Here is a 25876-nt window from a genome sequence, read left to right on the forward strand (position 1 = left end):
AGTGCACCAAGGCCTCAGAGACTGTTGTAGCACTCAAAGAATGGAGATGCTCATTTCCAGACAAGAGGTCACTGTCTTCCCCCAGGTCCAAAACTAAAGCAGCTATGTGACCATGACCAGCATCGGGTATGATGGGTCCCCACCCAAAGGCAGAAGCATGCAGAACAGTGGGAGTAACCACCAGTGTCCTGGGGAGGGGGAGGGGTCCTACAGACCCCAGAGGGAGCTGCCAGCTTTAAAATACAGACTTCCTTCTTCCTCCCACTGAACAGCCTGGTGTTTATAATTCCATCCACAGGTGGGAGACACATGCCCAAGGTAAGGGGGGGACCACATCCCTAAGTGAAGGAACTGGGTACACTTTCCATCTCCCCCGACAGGTCCAGATTTGGCAGCAAGACCAGAACCCATCTCTTTCTTCTCACCCATCTCTGCCGTGAGCACCCATAAACTGGCCACACACACACACACACATACCCTCCAGACTCCGCAGCTGGGTTTTTTTTTTATTAATATTATCTTCTCCTTTAACGCATCCCTTTAAGGGTGAAATGAAATTCAACCATTTACAGAGAAAATGATTTCAGAATGTACATATTGATTTTTCCTTTACAAAAAAAATAATACTATTATTATTATTGGTGTCCTTACATTACACATTTCCCAGGGCCCTACCTTCTGCTGGGGGGGAGTCCTGTCTTCCCACACTGAATCTCACCTCAAAGCTTTATCATGCATGCCCTCTAAAACCACTGTGACCCCTAGGTGAACGAAGCCAGCTGGATGCCTTAGGCATCCTTGGGTCTTGAGGTCACAGGCTAGTGGTCCCTGGAGAATGTGCACATATTCACATTCAATTAGGTTTCCCTTCATATTGGGGGAATGGTCCTGGGTCCCCTGCCCCTCAGATTCCCAGTGTATGCTGTGGTTATATGTAAAACTCTTTAGCTCCCGTCTCTCACGGGTGGTCTCTCAGCCCATGGCCAGGCCTCTTCCTGCCTAGTTGAAACTTGTTTTCCCCGTTACAAGTCTAAGAGGGAAGGCCAGCCCAGGAGGGTCGGTGCTTTCCAAGCATCCTTCTCCTACCCTGAGCTGATCACTTATGGGCAGGAGTCCTGAAATGCCTGAAACGAGGTCTCTATGAAGCAGCTGAGGGTACCAGGAGTATGGGGCGAGGATTTCAGTCAAGGGGGAGACATCACACAGGAGCGCTCACAGGCATTACAGGAGAGCGCCCCATCTCAGATGGACCTATGAGTCTCCGGGATACCCTGACTTCAGGGGCCACCTCTCAGCCCCAAGAGGACCCGAGAGGAAGGTTCTTTGAGATTCCATGGATGTTCCTCAGTGGGAGGAGCCATAGAGTTCCTCAGCTGGCTTTGTGCCTGTTCACCAGAGCTGCCTGCATACATGCCTACTCTCTGGCAAACTACTCCAGACAGAGCTGCATTAAAGAGAACTCCTCAGGAAGCCTCCAATATGACATCTATCCACGAGATGCCGGAGTGTCAGTGGGAGGAAGTGCTGGGCCAAGAGGGGCTAAAGGAGTGGTGGGCTCTCAGCTGAATAGCCCTCTAGCTAGGAAGAATCCATGCCTCCGACTGAACAAAACAGACAGACAGACAGACCCTGTACTCCCTTTACCTCTGTTTTCAAGGTTCCCCCAAGGACTTCCTGCCTCTGGCATCTTGAGGAGCCACAGGAGATGAGACTACAGACTCCAGGTCCTAAGGAAGAGGACAGCCAAGCCTAGGCTCCTACATCCACACATGAGCACCATCTTTGTACAGGGACACACGGATACAGACATGTACAATACACACCAAGCATGCACCCATGCCCATAAATATACACACACGCACAAACACGGACCGGTTCCACAGGTAGTCCTGCATAGTGGCATCAAGAGAACATCAGGGGTCTCGGGGAGAGGCACCCCCACTTCTTCCCACACACCTGCAAGTCCCCACTGTACCTCCAGCCTTGGGGCAGGCAGGCAGGCAGGCAGGGAGCAGGGTCCCTTAAGGACCAATCACTTACACTCCTCCCACAAAGGTGCTGCTGGTAATACAGAACTCTCAAACTGAGGCAGGTACATGGCAGCCCTGCTCAAAACTACATTTCCCAGTTCTCCTCGCAACTACCTGTAGCCATGCCCCTAAGTCCTGAACAGTAAGAGGCTATTAGAAGCAACAGACATGTCTGACTCCTGCCCTTCACAGAAAAAGAGTCCACACTTCCTCATCTAACCATGCGAGCAGGGTGCGGCCACTCTATCGGACCTGGGAAGTTGTGTGTGTGTGAAGCTAAGCTGACTGCTGTACAAGCTCTGGACCATCTCCCCCCTAGACTGCTTACTATAAGCTGGTCTCACTTAACTGCAGCTTAGAATCTTCTCGAACAAATAAAGCCTGCACCCTCACAAGGCAAATTAAGAGGAATGGGTTGACATACCTCTGACCTTAAGGTCTTTCCTTGGGTCCCAGAAAACCTTGTGGGCCCTTCTTCCTGGTCCTTAGCCTGCTCTTGGGGGTGGGGGTGGGGGGGAGACACAGGAACGATTACATCTGGGATGGGGGCAAGATGGAATTGGACGCCAGCAGAGAGTGATGGGGAAGGAGAGAGGGATACAGAGGTCTATGTCAGTCTCCTGCTCCCATCCCACCTACTACACTGGCTGTCCAGGTCCTGCCCCACCCTGAGAACCGGACTCCTGGAGTCCTTTGCAAGCAGCCGAGCTGGCATCGCACAAGACAGCAACAGGAAAAGAGAGAAAAGCCATCGAGGCTAGATGTGGAAGATCCCTCAGCACCCCAGTGTGTCTGCTTACAGAGACAGGGGCGCTGGCAAGCACTAAGCTTCCTCCTCCCAGCCAGCAGTGACCTCATTTCTTGGGTCCAGCACTTCTGAGGAAGCTGCAAAGTGCTCCCCTCCCAAGGGTGTCGTTTTCCAATACTTGCCTAGCTTTTTGGCCAAGATCAAGAACAGATACACTTTCTAGTCCCTCCCTACTGCCTCTTCTTGCTCCTGGACCCAAATGCATTTATTTACAGTGTCCTGGGACCTCCTGGCATGACATATTTCCTTTTCCACCACCGGTCAACAATCCAGGATATCAAAGGTGGGTTTCTCTCAACTAGACTGGAGTTCCACAACCCACCCAGCCCTAGAAAACCACCTTATGCTCTTCAGGAACACCTCTTGCCTACAGCACTCTTGGGGACAAAATGCTGCATAGATGTCTGGGCTCGCCCTTCTCTACTGGAAGAGATTAATCTTTCTTTTCTGTTTTGGGCTGAAAGGCCTGACCCTTAAATCCAGAGAGCTAGAAGAGAGAGAGAGAGAGAGAGAGAGAGAGAGAGAGAGAGAGAGAGAGAGAGAGAGAGAGGGGGGGACCATCTACAAGGACTCCTGGCTCTCTCAAAGAGCCCCCCACAGACACTAGGAGGCCAAAGAGAACACACCCCAGCCTGCTCAGCCCTGTGAAATTGCGCAGTACTAGCCCTCCTCTGTATCCAACTTGCCCCTGGCAGCAGGTGACTTTCCATCAGAGCCCGGGCTCCAGCGCCCACCCTCCACAGTGCTCTTGGGCTCCTGGTAGGGGTTTTCCAGAAGGTAGCGGAACTGATCGTAGTTTTTGAGCAGGTATTTGGGAGCATACATGTGCTCGCTGGGGTCTGCCGGAGGATACTCCTGCTGCGTGCCGTCGAACCATCCCCCCGTGCGAATCAAGCTGCGGATGTAATTGAGGTCCCTCTTGTCCTCATAGTCACCCCAGCGGGGGAAGTCGCCGTTCTGGGCCGACACAAGCTTGAAGTAGATGCCCTCGGGTGTGAAGCACCAGGAGCAGTGCCAGCCCGCAAAGTGCAACGGGCTGCCAAGAGACCACTGCACGAGGATGTGGCCAGTGCGGTTCTCGTACTGCCGGAAGTTGGGCATGGTGTAGTACTGGCGGCGGCGCAGGCGGATCCCGTCCAACCCGTACACCGCCTGCAACATATCAATCGTGCAGCCCGACACCACCTCCAGGGTGCCTGGTTGCTTCCAAAAGAAGCCATACAGGGACTTGCGCATATGGAAGGCGAAGGGCTCTGTCCAGCCATCGTAGAGCTTGAGGAACAGCACGCCGTCCCGTGCGGGGATCTCGTCCGCATCGTCGATGATAAAAACGTCATCGGGCCGCAGGTTGCGCAGGCGGGAGACACCATCCTGGGTGAGAAAGGTACGCAGGTAGTCATCAGCGATCCAGCCATCCTGACGGCCACCAGGTGGGAAGTGGTCCAGGAAGACGTAGAGCACCTTATGGCGGATGTACTCAAAGGTGCCATTGGTCAGCATCTCTCGGAACTTTAGTGGCCGAGGCTCTCCATAGGCGGTGAAATTGGATTCACACACCACGAAGGCGTCCACCACGTCGCCCAGCTCGTGGAAGCGAACGTCCAACAGGTCGAACTCGTGGTTGATGTTGATGGCGTTGATTACTCGCCTAGGCACCTCCCTGGGCACCAGGCGCTCCTTGGTGGGCAGGTTAGAATACTGCACCACGGTAGGCACCCCGCAGCTGGGCCCGTGCCAGCCTGGCAAGCACACACACTCAACCCACTTGCGCCTAGTGCCCCGGCTGCCCTGGCGCTCCCGAGCACTCAACACATGTCGCATAGGCCTCCGAGCAGGACCCCGAGCCGAGGAGCCCTCAGCCACCTCCGGCTTCTCCTCTGTCCGCCCTGAAGGCGGCTTCTCCAGCATCCTGGTACCTGGTTTGAAGCAGACACCGCCGGCTTTGGTGCGCACAAAATATTCGGTGGTGTCCTCCGGCAACACGAAGTCCATGCGGTGCAGTTCCTCGGTGGCCTTACTGGGGTACTGTGGCTGGAGCAAAGGGGAGTGGGAATAGAGTGGGGTCCGCAACAGGTCGGCGCCACCCGGCTCCGGGCTAGCCTGGGGAGTGACAGGGGCATTGTTCCAGAAGAAGCTGGATACGAGGTTAGGGCTGAGAGAGGCCAGTTCCCTGGGGAATGTGACGTAGGATAAGGTCTTAAAGAAGTGCAGGAAGGAGATGAGGCACAGGCCAGCCATACAGAACATGAGAAAGAGCTTGTAGCGTCTCATCTTCATCCTGCAGAGAAGGGAGAGAGCAAGATGTCAGGCTCCTGTCCTAGGAAGGGGACTTGAGGGGGAAGCCTAGCTGCAGTCACCTGCACTACGTCACCTGCACCTTCTATCCTTAAATGTTCCCTGTTCTGAGGGGTGGTGACATGCCTTTAAGACCCAACAGTTGAGCCGGGCGTGGTGGTGCCCGCCTTTAATCCCAGCGCTCAGGAGGCCAAGGCTGTGAGTTAGAGGCCAGCCTGGTTTACAAAGCAAGCCTAGGACAGCCAAGGCTAACAGAGAAACCCTGTCTCGAAAAACAAAAACAAAACAAAACAAAAAGACCCAACAGTTGGAAGGCAGAGGCAGGTGGATCCCCATGAGCTGGAGGTCACACTGGTCTACATAATGAGTAGATACCCAGAGTTGTGTAGAGAGACACTGTCTCAAAATAAATAAGAGTTGACTGCCAGGCGTGGGTGCGCGCCTTTAATCCCAGCACTTGGGAGGCAGAGGCAGGTGGATCACTGTGAGTTCGAGGCCAGTCTGGTCTACAAATCGAGTCCAGAATAGCTAAGGCTACACAAAGAAACCCTGTCTCAAAAAGAAAAGAAAAAAATAAATAAAGAGTTGACTATATTGGGCTGTACAGATGGCTCAGAGGTTAAGAGCACTGGCTGCTCTTCCGAAGGTCCTGAGTTCAATTCCCAGTAGCTACATGGTGGCTCACAACCATCTATAATGAGATCTGGTGCCCTCTTCTGGCCTGTAGTTGTTACATGCAGGCAGAGCACTGTATAAATAATAAATAAATATTCTTATTTTAAAAAAAGAAGAGTTGACTGTACCAAGCCCCCGATGTTCCCTGTTCCCACAGCCCTAACTGAGACTCCATCACACCTCACCTCTCTATAGACTGCTTCTCCGCTTGAAGCCACACTCTGCTCCTCTGAGATAGGCTTGGCCCCTGGAGCAAAATATAGGCAGAGGAAAACTGTCCTAGAGGGTGACAGGCTCCAAGGGGTAGGGTAGGGTGTGGAGAAGCAGCTGCCAAGCTGCCCCGGGGCGTGTTGATACCCTAAGCTACTGCTCCTTTTCTCTCTCTCTCTCTCTCCACGGTTTGTTGTTGTTGTTTTGTTTTTGCTTTTGTTTGTTTGTTTGAGACAGGATCTCTACTATTAGTTTGACTGTCCTGGAAATTGCTATGTAAACTGGCTGACCTTGAATTCAGAGATCCGCCTGCCTCTGCAGGTAGAGATCTAGGTTAAAGGCTCTTGCTCCCCACCGCCACCACACCCAGCCCAACTACTGTCTCAAGCTAAAATTGGGTCAGGGTTAAATTTTTCTTCTCTCCCTCTCTAGATGCTGAAAGATCTCCCACTGAGGAAGGGGACTCTGAGCTCGGATTACTATGGAATTCCCTCCCTTTGTTTCTTTTACTAACTGGGGCCTCCCAGCGAGGCCGAAGAAACTGCTTTATCCATGCTACCTAATAAAAGTAAGGGTTTAAAGGTCCACCTCGACTCTGTGGGATGTGTGGATCCTACTGGGATTTGTTCCGATGGGAGCTGAGCTCCTCTTATCAGGGAGCTGGGTTCTCTTTAGAAGCAATCTCATGAGCCAGGTGGTGGTGACACATGCCTTTAATCCCAGCAGGGGCCGGCCTGGTCTACAGAGTGAGGTCCAGGCCAGATTGGTCTACAAAATTCCAGGACAGCCCGGGCTGTTACACAGAGAAACCCTGTCTAAAAAAAAAAAAAAAAGATATAGTGGGGTCCTACTCCACTCTGCAGGGGCTATAGGTTACTTAACATACACACATAACAATAACAACAACAAACAGACCATTATTTATATGGGAGAGGAGGAAAAGTCCCCACAAAACTCTGTCTTCTCAGAATGCATATCATGCTAACCTTGATCTTCTAGGTCAAGGTTAGAAGGGAATCAAAGTGCTCTCCACCTTAGTCTGCCCTTCCCAGGTGGCTGTGGGATTTCTCTGCTGCTACATGCTGCACTCACTTTCCCTGTTTTAATTCTTTTTTTAAAAAGTATTTATTTATTATTATGTATACAGTGTTTTGCCTGCATGTACACCTGCAGGCCAGAAGATCACATTATGGATAGTTGTGAGCCACCATGTGGTTGCTGGGAATTGAACTCAGGACCTCTGGAAGAACAGACAGTGCTCTTAACCTCTGAGCCATCTCTCTAGCCCCTGTTTTAATTCTTTAACAGAGAAGCAAACCCAACCAAAACTCCTAGACTGTAACAATGCTACAAATCTAAAATGAACACATTTTATTTGGTTTTGAAATAGGGCTTAGGCTATAGGTAAGTCTGGCCTTGAAGTTGAGGCCATCCTGTTGCCTTAGCCTCCCAGTGAGATTACAGGAGGGAGCCATCAGATGCCAGCAATCTTATCATTTTTAAAATAAAGTAAGGCTCGGGGTGGTAGTACATGCCTTTAACCCAGCATGGGACGGCCACTGTACCCCAAAAGAAAACAATAGCCAGGTATAGTGGGCCACGGCTTTAATCCCAGCACTCAGGAGGCAGAGGCAGGTGGACCGCTGTAAATTGAAGGCCAGCCTGGTCTACGTTGTGAGGTTCAGGGTAGGCAGGGCTATCCAGTAAGACCCCGTCTCAAACAAACAGCTAGGCCTTGTTGGCCCACCCCTTTAATTCCAGTACTCAGGAAGCAGAAAGTGGGAGGGTATCTTTTAGCTCAAGGTCAGCCTGGCCTACATAGCAGTTCCAGGCGGGTCAGAGCTACACAGTGAGGCCTTGACTCTAAAACAAAACAAAACACAACACAGCATCATTAACAACAACAAAATAAAAAATAAGTAGACCGGAGCGGGCAGATCTCTGTGAGTTCAAGGCCTGCCTGGTCAACAAAGCAAGTCCAGGACAGCCAAGGCTACACAGAGAAACCCTGTCTCAAAACAAAAACAAAAACAAAAAACTTCCCATGTTGATTGAAATAGACCTTCAATCTCCTTCTAAACGCCACAAAACACTCCTAGCTTTGTTTGTTTGTTTCCTTTGTTTTGCTAAATGAATCGTTGTATTCAGAGACAGGGGACCTAGTCACTGGCTGTTCACTGGTCCCACTTAATCTCTCAGTTCGCTGCTGGCTGTGGATAGAGATGGTTGTCTACCTCTCTTCCCTACAACTTAACCCAGGCTTTACCTTTGGAACACATGTATTTTACTAGATGGGTTCCAAAGACAGGACAGGCGGGCCCTCCCATGCCTCACTCAGCCTCTGCTCCTCTACAATTCACATCCGACACCCACACGGAACTATTAACTGAACTCCACACTTTACTTTACTTGGATTTTTTTTTTTTTGAGACAGGGTTTCTCTGCGTAGCCTTGGCTGCTCTAGACTTGCTTTGTAGACCAGGCTGGCCTTGAACTCACAGCGATCAGCCAGCATCTGCCTCCTGAGTGCTGGGATTAAAAGCGTGAGCCACCACACCTGGCTTTTTTTTTTTTTTTTTTTTTTTTTTTGGTTTTTCAAAACAGAGTTTCTCTGTGTAGCCCTGGCTGTCCTGAACTCACTTTGTAGACCAGGCTGTCCTCGAACTCACAAAGATCCACCTGCCTCTGCCTCCCAAGTGCTGGGATTAAAGTCATGCGCCGCCGCCCCTGCCACCTCCCCATCCCTGTTTACTTGGATTTTAGGCTGTTATTTTGGTGGGGTTTTGGTGCTAGGAGTGCAAGCCGGAGCTCCAGTATGTGAAGCGAGCATGCTTTCCACACTCCGAGCAGAGAATGTAAGTCTTTCAGAGAACTAGACTGTGGCCAGGCTTGTGAGGGAGGGCCTGGGACAGAAGAGAGCCTAGCCTTTGGCATTGTGGGCCTTACTTCAAAAAGTTCCTGTTAGGGCAGAGGCTGTAACTCATTACAGTGCCTGAGTGTACAAGGCCTGTGATCAAACTCTAGAAACTCAGAAAAAGCAAAACATTCCTTTCTGCAACTTGTTCTCAGGGTTTTGGTTCTTTTCCCGACAGCAGCAGGCGGAACAAAGAGAAACGCTCTTGGCTGCTGGACAGGGGAGGTGGGTGTAGGGGAGGGTGAGCTTGCACGCCTTTGATCCCAACACTCTGGGAGGCAGAGGCAGGTGGATCTCTCTGTAAGTTCGAGGCCAGCCTGGTCTACAAACTGAGTTCTAGGACAGCCAGGATTATACAGAGAAACTATGTCTAAAACACCAAAGTACCTGTCCCAAAAAAACCAAGAAACAAACACACACACACACACGCACACACACACACAAATAAATGAACAAAAAATAAAGATATTTAGCAAGCGCCTCACCACTCTGAACCTGTCTTCATACCTGGGACCTGGGCATGGAGTTTCCAGTGCACAGTGGGTATACGAAAGCTTTCAAATGTTCAAGTGCTCCAGGGTAGAAGCCTATCAGCCAATCCTCTCTTATCTGTGTAGTCCTAAATCAAAGTGCGCTCAATCCAGAGCAAGCCATCCCTTCTGACCAGAACTTGGTACATTGCAGGGACCTGCTCAGGGTTACATGGCCGTCCTCAGTGGCATCACTGCAAGAGGGGCCCTGAGCAAGAAAACAAGGAATAGTCTACCTGCTAGTGTGAGAGGCCAGGAAAGGCCAGTACTAAACATACAAGGTGTCCTTTTGTTTCTAGTTTAAATGCCTGTATCTGCCGCCTGCCTAAGAGGGCCCTGCACCACTGACTGCAGGCAGGGAAAACAGGGAAGGTAGGAGCCTGACCTCTACTAAAAATCAGCTATCTCTGGGCAGAGGCGGGGCTATACCACAGGTCTGAGGGAAGAGGTCAGCATCCCAAAGTGGGGGGAGGGCTAATTCCTTCACATTGTACCCCAGCCTCATTCTGGAGAAGGCCAGTTACACGGACTATCAGGTAGAGCAGAAGGGACCAGGCCTGATGAATGGAAGACAAGTGTTGCTTTGATCCCACTAGCTCCAACTGGGAGTGTGTCACAGCTCTCAAGGGAAAGGTATCCTGGCAATCCTGGAGCTTAGGAATACCACAAAGTCACAACTGCTCAATTTATTGGAAAAGATACAAGAAAGTGGCTGTGTTGGGATACTCTCATGTGCGTGTTGTGTAGAGGTTGCATTGTTTTTTTTTTTTCCTTCAACAATTTATTTATTATGTATACAAAGTTCTGCCTGCATGTGTGCCTGCCCCCTGGAAGAAGGCATTAGGTCAGATCACATTATAGATGGTCGTGAGCCACCATGTGGTTGCTGGGAATTGAACTCAGGACCTCTGGAAGAGCAGTCAGTGCTCTTAATCTCTGAGCCATCTCTCCAGCCCAGGTTGTATGGTTTGTTGTGTTATTTGCATTACTCAGGTGCTGGCCTCTGTACCAGCAGAGGCTTGGAACAAACCACACTTTGGAATTGTTATTTTTATGAAGAATCACCTGTCTCAACATTTCGTGACCGTTCTTCTCCATCACATTCTGACTAGTTTAATAAAGATTTGAGTGACTTACAGCAAAGCAGGAGAGGACAGGCGGGACTTCCGGCAGAGTTAAGGAACTCTGGGAAAGAATGGGGGTGGGGTGGGGGCGGAGGGGGGACACTGCCAGCCGGACGTGAAGGAAGAATCAGGTGGCAGAATTGAGAAAAGGTGACAAACCATGTGGTAGAATGTAGATTAGTATAAACGGGTTAATTTAAATTATATGAGCTACTTGGTACTTGAGTGGGGCCAGCGAGCAGTAGGTAGCAAGTGGGGAACTGAGGCCTCAGTGCACCTCACAGGTGGTGGGGGACTGCTGTGCCGGGCTTAAATGAAACCCCAATCAACACTAGGAGCCGATTCTGACGCAGACACACAAGGGTCTTGTTTTATTAATTGTTCTGCTTAAGCTGGACCCACACTATCACCAACAGGTCAGGGGTAAGTCCCAGAAGTTTTTATAGATTGTAGTGAGCAAGAAAGAAAGCAGGTGAGTGGGTTTTTTAGTTTGGCAAGCATCCTATTGATTATTTCTTGAACTAATTGACATTCCATCCGGTACAAGTCCAGTATCAAACCACGAATGATTAACTTCTAAGGAATAGTTCCTGAGAAATCCGGAGGAGTGTTTGGATTTTTAGTACTTTCTTATTCTCCAGCTAATTGGCAGTTCTATATCTTTGTGCCAAGTGTATCTTTGTGGGTTTCCCAGATCCGGAGTTCAAGAGTAGGTCACCCAAACACAGAAAATGAAAGCTTTAAGCAAAACGGAGTTACTTTGGTCCATGAGGACCACTGCGGGAACGCATGCCAGCCTAAGGACCAGTGGCCAGGCAGACAGTGGCGAGAGACAGAGGTTAGTGGAAGACAGAGCCCTGGGGCTGGAGACATGGCGGGCAGAGCAGAGCCTCGTGCACAGAAGCTTCGTTTCTTCTGGTCAGCAGCTATGCGTGCCAAGCGGTGGGAAGTTCCGGGTTAGGGGAGCGACTGGGGCAGAGCCAGTAGCCAGTGCCATGTGCCAGCCGAGCTGCAGAAGGTGCCTGCACCTACAGAGGGCAGTGGAGCGGAGAAGCTTGGTGCAACAGAAGGCACAGCAGCAAAAGTTAAAAAAAAAAAAATCACATCAGCTGCAGACATGTGGAAATGGGGGGGGGAGAGTGTTAAATGATATTAAAAAGAATAAGACGGGCTGAAGTGATGGCTCAGCGGTAAAGAGCACGGTCTGCTCTTCAAAAAGCCCTGAGTTCAATTCCTGACCACCACATGGTGCCTCCCATCTATACTGGGATCTGATGACCTCTTCTGGTGTGCAGGTGTACATGCAGATAGAACACTCATACATAAAATAAATAAATCTTTAAAAAAAAAAGAATAACATACTTAAGGATGGGACATACCACAAACACAGGGCTTTAGGACCCTATCTGTAGTGGTACCTTAGATGGTTTGAAAATAGAAACAGAAAAATGAAAAGATAAATAAATTGCTCAACTAAAATTGGCTCAATACTGATTTGATTACTATCATTCTGCTATTTCATATTTTATTCATATTTATTTATTTATTTATTTTTGTTTTTTTTTTGAGACAGGGTTTCTCTGTGTAGCCTTGGCTGTCCTGGACTTGCTTTGTAGACCAGGCCTGCCTTAAACTCACAGCAATCCACCTGCCTCTGCCTCCTGAGGGTTGAGATTAATCATATTTTATTTTTAGTAGACATAGTGTCTTTCTGTGCTCTCTCAAAGAAAAAAAGCTTTAGAGATACTGGAAAAAGAAAAATATAAAAAGTGGATTGATAAGAGACAAGCCTTATAAGAAAAATTAAAAAGACTTATAAAAAAGAGACAGGGGCAGGGCTGGAGAGATGGCTCAGAGGTTAAGGGCACTGACTGCTCTTCCAGAGGTCCTGAGTTCAATTCCCAGCAACCACATGGCGGCTCACAACCATCTATAATGTGATGTGATGCCCTCTTCTGGCCTGCAGGGATACATGCAGGCAGAGCACTGTATACATAATAATAAATAAATCCTTTAAAAAAAGAGAGACAGGGGATTAAGACAAGAGCCTACTGGGCCACCATATAATGAAACTGAAGGTCAGCCAAAAGTTGTTTAGAAAACCAACTTTAGCCAGGCGGTGGTGGTGCGCGTCTTTAATCCTAGCACTTAGAAGGCAGAGGTAGGTGGATCTCTGTAAGTTCCAGGCCAGCCTGGTCTACAAAGTGAGTCCAGGGCAGCCAAGGATACACAGAGAAACCTGTCTCGAAAAACCAAAACCAAAACCAAACAAACAAACAAAAGTCAACTTTAGTTCAATCCAGTTACTATACGACAAATAACAGCAGACTATAGACACTCCTAAGGTTACGAAGAATTTGGATAGCATTGTATAGAAATGTTAGGTTTAAAAATTTTTAAAGAACCTATCATTTCATGTGGTATGCATTCATCCTACATGAAGCAGATATTGAATTCTTGAGTGATTCAAAATAGATCAACCAAAAAAAAAAAAAAATAGATCAACCCCCCAAGACTGGAAAGATAAAACAAAAGCAATATTAGAAGCTGGTCCTCAGTTACAACGGTGATCATGGTGGAAGAAAAAAAGCTAAGGAGAAAGAAGAAAGAAAGAGGAGGAGAAGCACCAGTATTTCCCAAGACCAGTCGCTAGGTGAAGGTCAGTATGCTGAAGCACACATGCAGGTTGAATATGACAATGCCATCTTGGCACTTGGGACAAGGTTAAAGAAACAGGAAAAAAGGCCCCCCAAAATGTCATTGCCCCAGATAGCAGGAAGCAATTTTAAGAGAATGGCATCCTATTCCCAAGAGGCAGGATGGATGATGGATGTTTGGTGTTGTTTGTGGGGAGTGGGGGGGGGGGGAACGGGGAAGAAGGTTGCAACTTGTCAATGGTCTTGGTCAGGGAGAAAGCACAGTAAAGCGGGTCAAAATAAAGAGATTCTGGGATCATTTTCTCTCTTTCTTGTTCTCTCCTCTATCCATCTTTCTCTCCTGTTTGGTGTTAGGGAAAATGGGAAGAAGGGATGAAAAAGGGGGTAGACACAGGAATAATAGAATAAAAGGGTAGATTATTGAGTCTATTTTTAAACTAAAGAACATAAACAAAACAAAAACCAGCCAGGCGCAGTGACACACTCCTATAATCTCAACATTTAGGGAGGCAGAGACAGGCAGATCTCTGTGAGTTAGATACAAACCTAGTCTACAAAGTGAGTCTAGGACAGCCAGGGTTACATAGAAAAACCTTGTCTCAAAAATAAAACTAATAAATAAACAAACTAAAAAGCATCAACAAGTCAAATATTTTACATAGGTATGGATTTTTTGTATATTGATAAAAATGTGAGCTTACATTTTGTTGCAAAATTGTGTGTGTGTGGGTGTGTGTTTCAACTCTTTTAGGTATTGTACCTATACAACTCATTTTAAAATGTAATGTGAAAGCTGAGTGTGCTGATGCACACCTTTAACAGCAGCACTCAGGGAGGCAGATGCAGGCAGATCTCTGTGAGTTTGGGGGTCAGCCTGGTCTACAAAGCAAGTCCAGAAACAGCCAAGGTTACACAGAAAAACCCTGTCTCAAAAAACAAAAACAAAAACAAAAAAAAAAACACGTAATGTGAAGTACTAGTCCTTTTGAAAGCTACTATTACAAACTGTTTGGGATAATTAAGAAATGCAAGTTAGTAGTCAGTCAATCAAACTTGTGGTCCTTATAAGTAATGCTTTACTTACAGAAATAAGCTTTATTTAGCCTTCTGTAGCTGTTTTCATTTATTTATTTATTTAGTATACAACATTCTGCCTGCATGCCAGAAGAGGGCATTAGATGCCATTATAGATGGTTAAGAGGCACCATGTGGTTGCTGGGAACTGAACTCAGGACCTCTGAAAGAGTAGTCAGTGATCTTAACCTCTGAGCCATCTCTCCAGCCCCAATGTTTTTGGTCTTAATCAGACAGTAGATAAGGGAAATAAGCAACATTTGCCTATTCAGATATATTTTAGATAAATAGATGGTCTACAAACATTTTAGAATCTACAGATTATGGCATTTAAGATGTTTTTACTAGCTAAAGGCTTTTCATGAAAGTGAGACATGTCTGTTTCTGGCAGCTCTTCAAAAAAGATGACGGGCATTGAAGAACCTCCACATGGAGTTTGCTTCAAATGCGGCAAAGAGAGCCACTGGACAAAAAAGTTGGCCATGCCTCAACTGCTGACAGCATGCTGTCCGAGCTGTGGACTGACTGCCCCAATCTCTTCCCTATTTGAGAGCTTACTTAACGAGAAGGCAATGTGTACCCTGACCAAGCCATCCACCACAACAACCTCCTGCAAAGAGAGTTATCTTGGCCAGTTTAGGACAGCAGGGTGAGCAGTAAAAGGATGAAAAGCTTCAAGTAAGCTGAAAGTAGGCACCGGGGAGGGTTGACTTGGGCGGACTGTTGCTGGGGGAGGGGGGAAGAGAAACAGAAGTGACAGAACAGGCAGAGAAGGGCCTGTGGATTGAGGCCAATAAGGGGTAGGCTCATGGGGTAGGCCCCTTAGCATGATCAAAAATAGTGGAGAAATCATCTGGTTTGGACTTCATAGCTAGGAGGAGATGCTTACACCATGTGGTCACTTTTAATCATAATGGGAACGAAGTCATGTGGCAAAATCCATCCTTTCTAACCTTAGCAAAGGTGGCTGTTAGCCGTGTGGCTGCCTCCATCTGATACGGAGACAGCAGCTAAGATGGCAGCACGCCACATGTTTCCTATAGATTACCTATGTATAGATTTTATTTTTATTTTTTTTATTTTTTGGTTTTTCAAGACAGGGTTTCTCTGTGGCTGTCCTGGACTCACTTTGTAGACCAGGCTAGCCTCAAACTCACAGTGATCCGCCTGCCTCTGCCTCCCAAGTGCTGGGATTAAAGGCGTGCGCCACCACCGCCCGGCTTATGTACAGATTTTTTGTTTTGTTTTTGTTTCTGTTTTTCAAGACAGGGTCTCTCTGTGTAGCATTGGCTGTCCTGGACTCACTTTGTAGACCAGGTTGTCCTGGAACTCACAGCAATCCACCTGCCTCTGCCTCTCGAGTCCTGGGATTAAAGGCGTGCGCCACCATGCCTGGCTTTTGTTTTGTTTTGTTTGTTTGTTTGCCTATGTAAAGATTTTTAACTGTCAACCCCAGTATTATAAGTTTAAGTTAACTTTTTACAGTTTTCTAAAAAAGATTTATTTCTTTATCATGTACACAGCGTTCTGCCTGCATGTACCCCTGCAGGCCAGAAGAAGGCACCAGATCTCAGTTTAGATGGCTATGAGCCACCATATACGTGGTTGTTGGGAGTTGAACTCAGGACCTCTGGGAGAGCAACTAGTGCTCTTAATCTCTGAGCTATATCTCCAGCCCTGATTTTTACAGATTTTTAATCATGCTCATACTTACAAATCTTGAGATAAAGTTTATACCTTAGCAAAGGTTTTAGAGAGTTAAACTGAAACCAAGAGAGTATGAGATGAGTAGCAACAGTGCCCACTGGGAAGAGTCTTATCTCTTTATTCTGTTTTTCTCACCTGATAAGGGATTGAGACTGTGGAGGAAACCTTTCAGCAAGCACCGTTAGGCTCAAAATATCTATCCCATATTAGGTGAGGCACCTGGCTATGTGACAGAGAAAGGTCCTGAATAATATTGGCATCTAGGATGCTGCTAGGCGGCCATTTGGATTGGTTATCTAAAAGATTTTGAGGCCAAATCTGATTGCAAAAACAAAGAACTTTGGAGCCTTTCCAGTGGGATGCCAGGTGAAGAGTGGCTTACACAGAGCTCATGTGAGCTATGACTCCTCTGGCAGCGACAAGCACAAATCATGGCAGGGAAGGGAAGATCCTGGTTAGTGGAGAGGGCTTCTGTGGACTGATGAAGTCAACATGACCCAGCTGCTCTGGGGATCCCAGGTCAGGTTGGCTGTTGGGGTCTGGTTACATCTGGCCAGATGTGTTCAGAGGATGGTCTCACCTGTGCACAGGACTCTCCTCTGACTTCCTTGGCCTCTGGGGTAGGACCACTTGATCAAAGTCAAGTTTGCATCTGGGAATTGTGGGACTAAGCATCTTTCTCTCATCACCCAAGCTTAGAGGAGGCTCAAAAGTACTTGGTCATCAGCCCAGGGTCCATATGACAGTGTCTTCAGTTAATTCTACAGAATCAATGATGGCATTGATGGAGTCCCTTCTGTCCACCAAGTTGAACCCAAGTGGGATGACAGAGTCCACGCAGAGAACATTCAAGACCATATTTTCTTGGACTTCTTCATTCATAGCTTCGTGTGTTTTATCTCTCTCTCTCTCTCTCTCTCTCTCTCTCTCTCTCTCTCTCTCTCTCTCTCTCTATTTTGGTCGCTGCCTCAAAAACACTCTTTGACCTAAAGCAGCATATATGTGACGTAGGATAAACAAGTATTTGCCCTCAGGGCCTCAGCTAAGTCTCTCAGCCTTCCAAGAGGTCATTATGAGCATGGCTTTCCCAGATGGGGAAACACACTTGGAAAGACAAGACTTTCCCCCCAAGCACTATGACCGTGAGTGAGTCATGGCTACAAATGACTGCAGGTCCCCAGGCCAACCTGTTTCTCTCAACAGAACAGGTGGCCTAGGTATGGCTAACACTCAGGAGCACACTGGGCCTGTTGTGACGCTTCTGCCTCTGTCACCAAGCTTCACTGGGGCCTGTCACTTCACACCAGCTACTACCCTGAGTATGCCACATGCACAGCCTCACACGATCTTCCCAACACAAAGCCTCTACCTGTGTCGCCCCATTATATAGATGAAGGAACAGTAGCCAGAGGGATGAACTAACGTGTACACTGTCGAACACGCCTGGCCAAACATGAAAGGGCCAATGACGGCATTTCAGCCAGTGGGAAAGCTCTCGAGCCCTTTCCATCCGCTAAGTTGAACCTGAGTAGGATGACGGAGTCTATCCTGAGAACATGCAGTGGGCAGGCAACCACGGTCACCTTAGCCCATACCACTTGGTCAAGCCCTGAGGACCCTCAGAGATAAACCCTGACCAAGGGGAGCGTACTGTCAGGGTGGGGTGGGTCCCACAGTTCCGTGCAGGATAGAGTTCTGACCGGGGAAGTAACAAAGTAGAAGTAAAGGACAGATGGACAGATGGACAGAGGCACAGATTCATGAGGTGGCCAGACAGGCTCCCTAAGAAGTGGCCTGGTGGGCCAAATGAATGAATCACTGGATTAAGAAACACCAGGAGAAAAAAGAAAAAAAAAAGAAAGAAACATCAGGAGGCCCAGCTCAGTGGTGCACACCTTTAATCCCAGCACTTGGGAGGTAGAGGCAGGTGGATCTCTGTGAGTTCCAGGCCAGCCTGGTCTACAAAGCGAATCCTAGACAGCCAAGGCTACACAGAGAAACTCTGTCTCAAAAAATAAAAACGAAAACAAAAAAAAAGATAGGGCTGTTTTGTTACATGTAAATTAGGTATCCCTGGTGCCTCTAACTCCAGCCAATCAGACGCATTCACACTCAAACATCCCCAGGCTCCGATCCCAGGCCACTGCCAGACAATGAACTACATGAACTCCACCTAGTAGGTGAGAACCAATTCTTGCAAGTTGTCCCCCGACCTTCACATGTGTTGTACCCCCATGTCCCCATAAATTGGCTTCCAATGTGATACAGGGAGGGCTGTAGACAGGTGGGTCGATCTGTCAAGGATGGCAGGGAACTGTCAACTCTGGGAGATACACTGATTAACTGGACAGGCAAGGGACTGGCTTTGGGTAGCAGCCACTCTGTACCACCATCTGCATGGGGCTGCAAAGTGACGTGGGCTGGGACTCCCAGCAGCATGCCTGAAAGCTCCTTAGATAAGGGCTCCAGATAAGGGGGAGACATGCCACTGTCACACAACGGCCAGAAGGGAGGCTCCAGGAGAAGTTGGGGGACACTACGCCACTCCTACCTGGCTTCCCAGGTTGCACCTGGCTTAAGCCCCTTTTGGGAACCCGGGATCCCAGGAGCCAAGAACCAAGTTCCAAGGATGAGAGACCTCCAGAGAGCTGGGCCACTGTTATCAAGGCCCTTGGGGCTCTTCTGCCAAGACTGATCCCAGCGCTCAGGGGCCTATACTTAGGTCCTACCTGAGCCAGGAAAATCCACCAACCGTTCTCCAGGGGCTTCCCCGGAACCATCTCAAGGTATTCGCTGCCACTCACACAGCAGGCACAGATGGCCCCATGCAGCCTGCAGCTCTGCCGTTTGCTGTGTGTACAGCCTTGGGCATGTTCAGCTGCTTTTCTACCGGTTCATTGTCATGTTAGAGTTGGATAGAAATCCACACAAAGGGCCTAGCTCAGGCTAAGTGCTCCATCCATGCTAGCTCTCCTTAACCTGTGATTTGTCCCCAATAGACTGCCTTCAGGTATGGGGGTGGGGGAGGGGGGAGGGAGGGGAAGAGGATGGCAGGAACAAAACTCCAGCCCTGGCAGGTGCTACCCTATCTCAAAAGCAGAGTCTGGCCTCTGGTGTGGAGGCCAGGCAAAGCCTGAGCCTGCTGAGGCAGGTGTGAGCTGAGGAAGGACACCCAGGGGACCCACCCTGCCTGCTGCATCCTGCCCCTGGGACTGGGCCTCTTGGCTGAACGGGTAAAAGGATGGAGATGAACTACATCCTGGGCAGAGGAGGCTGAGGCCAAGCCAAGGTGTCAGTGGGACAGGAAGTACGGTCCAGGGAGACTTTCTCTTCCTCATCCATTTCTCCCTCTCCTCCTACGCCCTTTTCTTTGGCTTTTATTGGAAGGTGGCAGGAAGCTGATAAGCCCGAGTCCTATGGTGGTTGTGAGTCAGGTTCTTCAGACAGACGGATGGGTCGATGGGAGAGGGTAGGGGGTATTTATTGGGCAAGTTGGCTCACTTGTCTTTGGAGGTTGGTTGATGCGGTGACATGCCTCTGACAGAGACCCTGGCAGGCAGCTGTGTGGTCCAGTCCAAAGTCTTAAAGGCCTCAGAATCAAGGAAGGTTGGTGTGACTCCCAGTCCAAGGCTAAAGGCTGAAGAGTTCAAGAGCCACTGGTGTGAATCCCGTAGTCCCGAGGATAGAGTTCTGGGGCCCAGTGGCAGAAGTGCCTCAATACTGGGACACAGAAATTCACTCTCTGCCTTTTTGCTTGCTCTAGGCCCCCATCCCATTGCACAGCGTCCCCTACCCCACCCCCGCTGACACTGAGGGCAGGCTGTTTCTAGACACACAGAAGTCATGCATGGCCAGGTGTTTCTTAATCCTGTTAGGGTAACACCCAAAATTATCCATCACAATGATCCAGCCATGACCTCAGAGTCAGGATCAGCTTGAGTCTGGCCATTGCCCTCCAGAGGCTGTGACCAGATTCACACATCAGCAACTCTAGGACACAGCCACTTGGCAGGTGTCACTAGGGGGACAAAGGGGGCCGTGGAGCTCTCCATGGTCCTGAGCTGGCCTAAGCTGATCAGGGTCCTAGTTGGGACCTGGTGTGTGCACCTGGTGTGTGCCCCTTGGCTGGCCTTGTCCTAGCTCCTGCTAACTGCCCTTTGCTATAGTTCAGCTAATCCAAGACCTAACAGTCATTCCCCTATACAAGACACCCAATGTCCCTGCCTCCCTCCCTGTGCCTTGATGCCTGGATCTCTGGTGTCCCCAGCTCTGGGCTAGCAATGAAGTCTCCAGTTCTTCTATCTGGAGAAGGGACAAGATTCTACCACAGTAGAAAAACGGAAAGGCTAACAGGCGTACACAGTTATTGGGGTGTGCGTGCAGTAGCATGTGGAGGTAGCCCAGGTTACCTCAGACACCATCTGCAAAACCCAGCTTGGAAACGCCTTCGGGAATCCTGCTTGGTCCATCTGCCTTGGCTTTGTGCTTACCTTCCATCCCGTTCTAGGCTTGCGCAAGGTCCCCTAGCATTCTGCCCGCTTCTGGGAGCTGAAGAGGAATGCCTGCAAGCAGTCTGCGTGTCCGGCAGTTCCTGAGGCACAAGGCAGCCTGTGGCTATAAAGGCCAGATTCGTACACTGCCTGTGACCTCAAGGACTTTCTCCACCTCCCTGTGCCTTGGTTTCTCCTTTCACTGCTCTATGGAGAGGGCTAGGAAGCCCGCCCAGGCACACAGTAGGTGTTCAGCGAGTTCCCTGGCTTTCACTGTCACTGTTAAACCTGGCAGTTTGGTGCTGTGACTTAGCTGTGTGCTCTTAGGCAAGTTTGTCTTTCTGAGCCTATCTTCTTGGGTAAAAAGATATCATCGTCCTCTTTGCAGCCTTGTGGGAGACCCGAAGAAGCTAATGGTGTCGAAGCATTCTCCAAGGAGCCTGGTACTGGAGGCTCCTCTGTAAATGCCTGCTTTGTTGTGCCTCCTGCCAGACATCAGGACACAGATGTCCCTCTGAACATGCCTTGTTCTGGCACACTTGGGTAAAGGACCAGAACAAATGGGGGCTGCTTACCACCGGTGACTGACACTCATCACCCTGCAGGCTCATTTGAGTGACTCAGGAGGCTTTCAAGACCTGGGGACAGACCTTGAGGCATCTCTCATCTCCGCCCTCAGCTTCCCAAGGCTCTCAAGTGGGAGTGTTGCCCAGTGTGTGGGGCAATGGCTCAATGAACAAAGTGCCACACCACGTGTGAGGAGGTAAACGTGATGCCCAGCCTCTATGTGATTAAGCTCCTCCTCCAGCCACAGGCCAGGAAGAGAATGAAGCTGATGGAAGCCAAGGCTGGCCAGGCATCCTCTCACAGCTAACAGGATGATCTGCACACCCATTTATGGGGGTGCAGGCCGGGGTCCTGCCCCAGGGTAAACGCGAATATCCTGGCTTGGAAAGCCATGGCTACCAGGCCCTAATTCCCAGAAATTACCTCCTGGCTCACCAGTGCGAAAGAATCTCCAGGGAAGATGGTGTAGTCAAGGCTGTGAAGGAGACCAGCATCCTTGGGTTCTCTGCAAATCCTGTTCGCCGTGAGACAGCTGCCACTGTGCCCATGTGTGGGTAAAAAACACCAAAGCGAAGAAAGCTTACACAAGGGGCAGTTTTTGCTCCAACCAGTGCTCAGGGGAGATGGATGCCCAGATTGCCTGGATCCCATAGAGGTACCCAGCTCCGGGTACCTTTAATCCCAGAGCTTCTGAGGCAGAGTCAGGAGGATCTCTGTGAGCTTGAGGCCAGCCTAGTCTACAAAGCAAGTCTAGGACAGCCAAGGCTACACAGAGAGACCCTGTCTCAAAGACAAAAACAAACAAAAAAAACCCAAAAAAACCAAACAAACAAAAACAAAAAACAAAAAAACGACAGTTATCACTTACCACAGCCTTAAAATCTATGCCAAGTGTCAGCTAGGGACTTTCTGCATGCTTTCTCCTTACAACTATCCTGATAAAGAGCTTACCCTCCCATTTTACACATGGGGAAACTGAGGCACAGAAGGATAAAACAGCTGGACTCACTCCTCTGGGCAGACCCACTGCCCTCTAGGGCTTGAGACCCACATGGCTCCCCGTTAAGTGGTTGGGAAGGAGGCAGCCCTTGGCCACAGGCTCCAGGGGGCTGTGAGCAGGGTCAGCCTGGTCAGCTTGTACCCAAGGATGACCCACACGGCCAGCCTTAGTGCTGTTCAACAGTACTTCCTGGATGGAAACATACCTGGCCTACACTGTCCAATACAATAGCTACTTGCCACATGTGGTTGCTGAGGACTTGAGCCTGACTTTGGCAACCGAGGGACAGAAGGACAAACTAATTCTTGTAGCACTAGGGGCTACAACACTGAAACTTGCAATAGATTGAACTAGAGAGAACGGAAGTCGGGCGGCACCAGCTCTATTAAGAGTGGGAGGAGGGGCAGATGAGGGAACAGCCAGTCAGGAGGAAGGGGACCAGGGACTGAGGACTGCTGTGATAGGCCTGACGGTGCTTTTGTTTGGAGGAATGTGGAGTTTGGGTTAGAAAAGCAGTGGGATGCTTTAAGCACTGCTTAAGGGCCTATACTAGTCGGAGCACGGAAGACAGTGGTGCTGTGGGTGAACTGAACTGTGGGGCCTGGCTCAAGAGGTGTCAGAGAAGAAGACCTTTAGCACGTGCCCCAGAGACTGCTCTGGTGATATGTTGGTGAAGACTGGCTGCTTTTTGCCCTTGCCCAAAAGATCTGCCTGAGGCTAACCTGAAGAATTTTGGATTGCGTTGGCAGAGGAAATCTCAAAACAGCCTTGCATCCACTCGGCTGTGTGGTATTAGTGTTCACTCTTGTGCAGACCCATAATGAAGAGCTGCAAGCTGAGCAAGAGAAAACAGAAAATGTATAATTAGAGGGGGAAAGGGGGGAGGGGTAACTAGGAAGTGGAATGGAGCTGTCCTGTGTTCAAGGAGATAAAAGATTAAGGAAAATCCTGGAGGGCTAGATTGATGGCTCAGCAGTTAAGATCACACTGGCTGCTCTTCCAGAGGTCCTGAGTTCAATTCCCAGCAACCACATGGTGGCTCATAACAATCTATAATGTGATCTGAAGCCCTCTTCTGGTGTGCAGGTGTTCATGCAGACTGAACATTGTATAAAAATAATTAAATATATTTTATTTATTTATTTATTTTATTTTTTAAAAGAACAGCGTAGGTCCAAGCATGGTGGGCCACACCTCTAATCCCAGTACTCAAGAAACAGCGGCCAGGGAGGCAGAGGCAGACAGATCTCTGTGAGTTCGAGGCCAGCCTGGTCTACAGATCAAGTTAAGCAGTGAAGAAAATGATGGAAAACGGAAAGCTGACGAAGATCTAACTGAACAAGGGGGCCATGTTCCAGCCCCAGGAAGCAGCAGAGCTTGGCAGCTTTGGGCAAGTGGTTCTGGCTTTAGAGTCAAGGCTAGAAGGGGCAACAGAATCTCCCTCTGTGACTAAGGAAAGCCACCGAGGCCAGGTATGTGTCAGGGGTGTCCCTGCCTGGGGGCCTAGAGAGGCCACTGCATGAAGGGGAAGCCTGGATAGCCTTGGAGGCCCAAGATGTTAGAGATGGCAAAGTCAAGAGAAGCCTGCTGAGGAGAGACGCTAACAGGGAGCGGAACCAGCCCAAGAGGAAAAAGTGTGTTGCAATCAACAAAGCTGAAAGGAATTAGATAGCTGAAGAGTGTTTCGACATCAGACACGGAGCTGCAGAGTTTGGTGTTTGCCCAGCTGGGTTTCCGTCTTGTTTTGGTTCAGTATTTCCTCACTATGCCTTCTTTCCTCTGTTTTGGAATGGTAACGTATATCTGTGCCATTATGTGTTGGATAGTGTGTGTGTGTGGTGTGCTTTTTGATTTTGATTTCACAAGGGATTACTATTAGGAGGTTGCCTGAGTCTCAGAAGAGACTCTGGATTTTGGACTTTTGAACAGGGTTGAGACTGTGATAGTAGGAGGACTTTTGAAAACTGGACTGGTAATATGGAGCGGCACTACTAGGAGATATGGCCTTGTTGGAGCAACTATGTCACTAGGGGGTGGGCTTTGAGGTCTCGGATGTTCAAGCCGAGCCTAGTGGCTCACTTGCTTTTCCTGCTGCCTGTCAATCCAGATGTAGGAGGGTCAGCTCCTTCGCTAGCACCATCCCATCATGCTTCCTGCCATGGTGATAATGGACTAAACCTCTGGAACTGTAAGCCAGCCCCAGTTGAATATTTGCCTTTATAAGAGCTGCCATGGGGCTGGAGAGATAGCTCAGAGGTTAAGAGCACTGCCTGTTCTTCCAGAGGTCCCGAGTTCAATTCCCAGCAACCACATGGTGGCTCCTAACCATCTATAATGTAATCTGATGCCCTCTTCTGGCCTACAGGTGTACATGCAGGCAGATCACCGTATACATATAATAAATAAATCTTAAAAAAAAAAGAGTTGCCATACTGGGTGTGGTGGCACACACCTATAATCCTAGCACTCAGGGAGGCAGAGGCAGGCATATTTCTGTGAGTTCAAGGCTAGCCTGGTCTACAAAGTGAGTCTAGGACAGCTAAGAGTATACACAGAGAAACCCTGTCTTGAAAAAAAAAAAGGCATCATCATGGTGTCTCTTCACAGCCATAGAAACCCTAAGAGAATAACCATTAGCCGGGCGTGGTGGCGCACGCCTTTAATCCCTGCACTCAGGGAGGCAGAGACAGGCGGATCGCTGTGAGTTTGAGGCCAGCCTGGTCTACAAAGTGAGTCCAGAACAGCCAAGGCTACACAGAGAAACCCTATCCTGAAAAACAAAAAAAAACAAAAAAAAAAAAAAAGAAAGAAAGAAAAGAAAAGAAAAAAAATGAAAGGAGAGAGAGACAGAGAGAGAAAGAGAGAGAGAGAAAGAGAGAGACAGAGAGAGAGAGAGAGAGAGAGGGAGGGAGGCTGGAGGGCTGCAGAGCTGCAGGCAGGAGCTGGGGAAAGTCTAAAAGGGCAGAAGAGGGGGTCAGAGCCATGAGGAAGTGGATGTGGGATGCTAAGCAATACCCAATACGCAGTGAGGTAGGGAGTAACATGGGGCTAGGGTGACATCCTGGACACAGGATTAGAAGACAGCAGGTGTGGGCAGGAAGGAGGCCGTGGGCATCCCTTTGCACAGAGGCAGCCAGAGCCTGTATTCAGATTCTGCAGCCCTATTGCCAGGATTCCTCATATCCTACCCAGGGCCTCCTGAGTCCCTCAGCCATCAAATAGGGATATTTGTCACAGGATCCATGTCACAGGAGAAACTTCAGGAATCTTTGTTTTTATTTTTCACGGTACTGAGGATTGAACACGACTCAAGCGCCCTACCCCTGAGGCAGCTCCTCAGACATTTATTAACGGGCCTGGAACTGCTTGGCAGACCCAGTGTCAGCTCAATGTGTGACACCTGATATGGTTAAATGTGCCTAAATGTCTGCTGCAGGAAAGAAAACAACGCTTCAGAGGCAGAAAAGGGACACAGGATAAGAAAAAGTCTGCCAAGTGGCCTGGGGAGAGGGCAGGTGGCTAAGTTTGCAGAGGACTGAGCCTTGACTCCCAGGACCCAGATGGTGGCTCATACAGAGGATCCTGTTCTCTCTTCTTCCCCCCCCCCACCCCAGTCAGGGTTTCTCTGTGTAGCCTTGGCTGTCCTAGACTCCCTTTGTAAACTAGGCTGGCCTTGAACTCACAGAGATCCCCCTGCCTCTGCCTCCCGAGTGCTGGGACTAAAGGCGTGCACCACCACGCCCGGCCCTGTTCCCTCCTCTAAGATTCTCAGGCACCAGGCACACACATGCTACA

At 49.1% G+C, this 25876-nt stretch overlaps 1 protein-coding gene across 8 annotated transcripts in view; it reads right to left on the reverse strand.

The window, feature by feature from the left end:
- Positions 1 to 492: 492 nt before the first annotated feature.
- Positions 493 to 25876, reverse strand: part of MGAT3 (beta-1,4-mannosyl-glycoprotein 4-beta-N-acetylglucosaminyltransferase) — a 47577-nt gene continuing 22193 nt past the window's right edge. For 4 of the 8 annotated variants that reach the window (XM_084750350.1, XM_084750351.1, XM_084750346.1 and 1 more), the window contains exon 2: positions 493 to 5116. In XM_084750350.1, the coding sequence (XP_084606476.1) occupies positions 3499 to 5116 (1618 nt within the window). In that variant the 3' untranslated portion in view covers positions 493 to 3498. Of the gene's footprint in view, positions 5117 to 5195; positions 5349 to 9417; positions 9443 to 19525; positions 19662 to 21504; positions 21532 to 25876 lie in introns of those variants that run through there. The other 4 variants (XM_084750347.1, XM_084750352.1, XM_084750349.1 and 1 more) reach the window with 4 other exon arrangements.

Source organism: Acomys minous, assembly GCF_964271855.1.
Source record: "Acomys minous genome assembly, chromosome: 12".
Lineage (NCBI taxonomy): Eukaryota > Metazoa > Chordata > Mammalia > Rodentia > Muridae > Acomys > Acomys minous.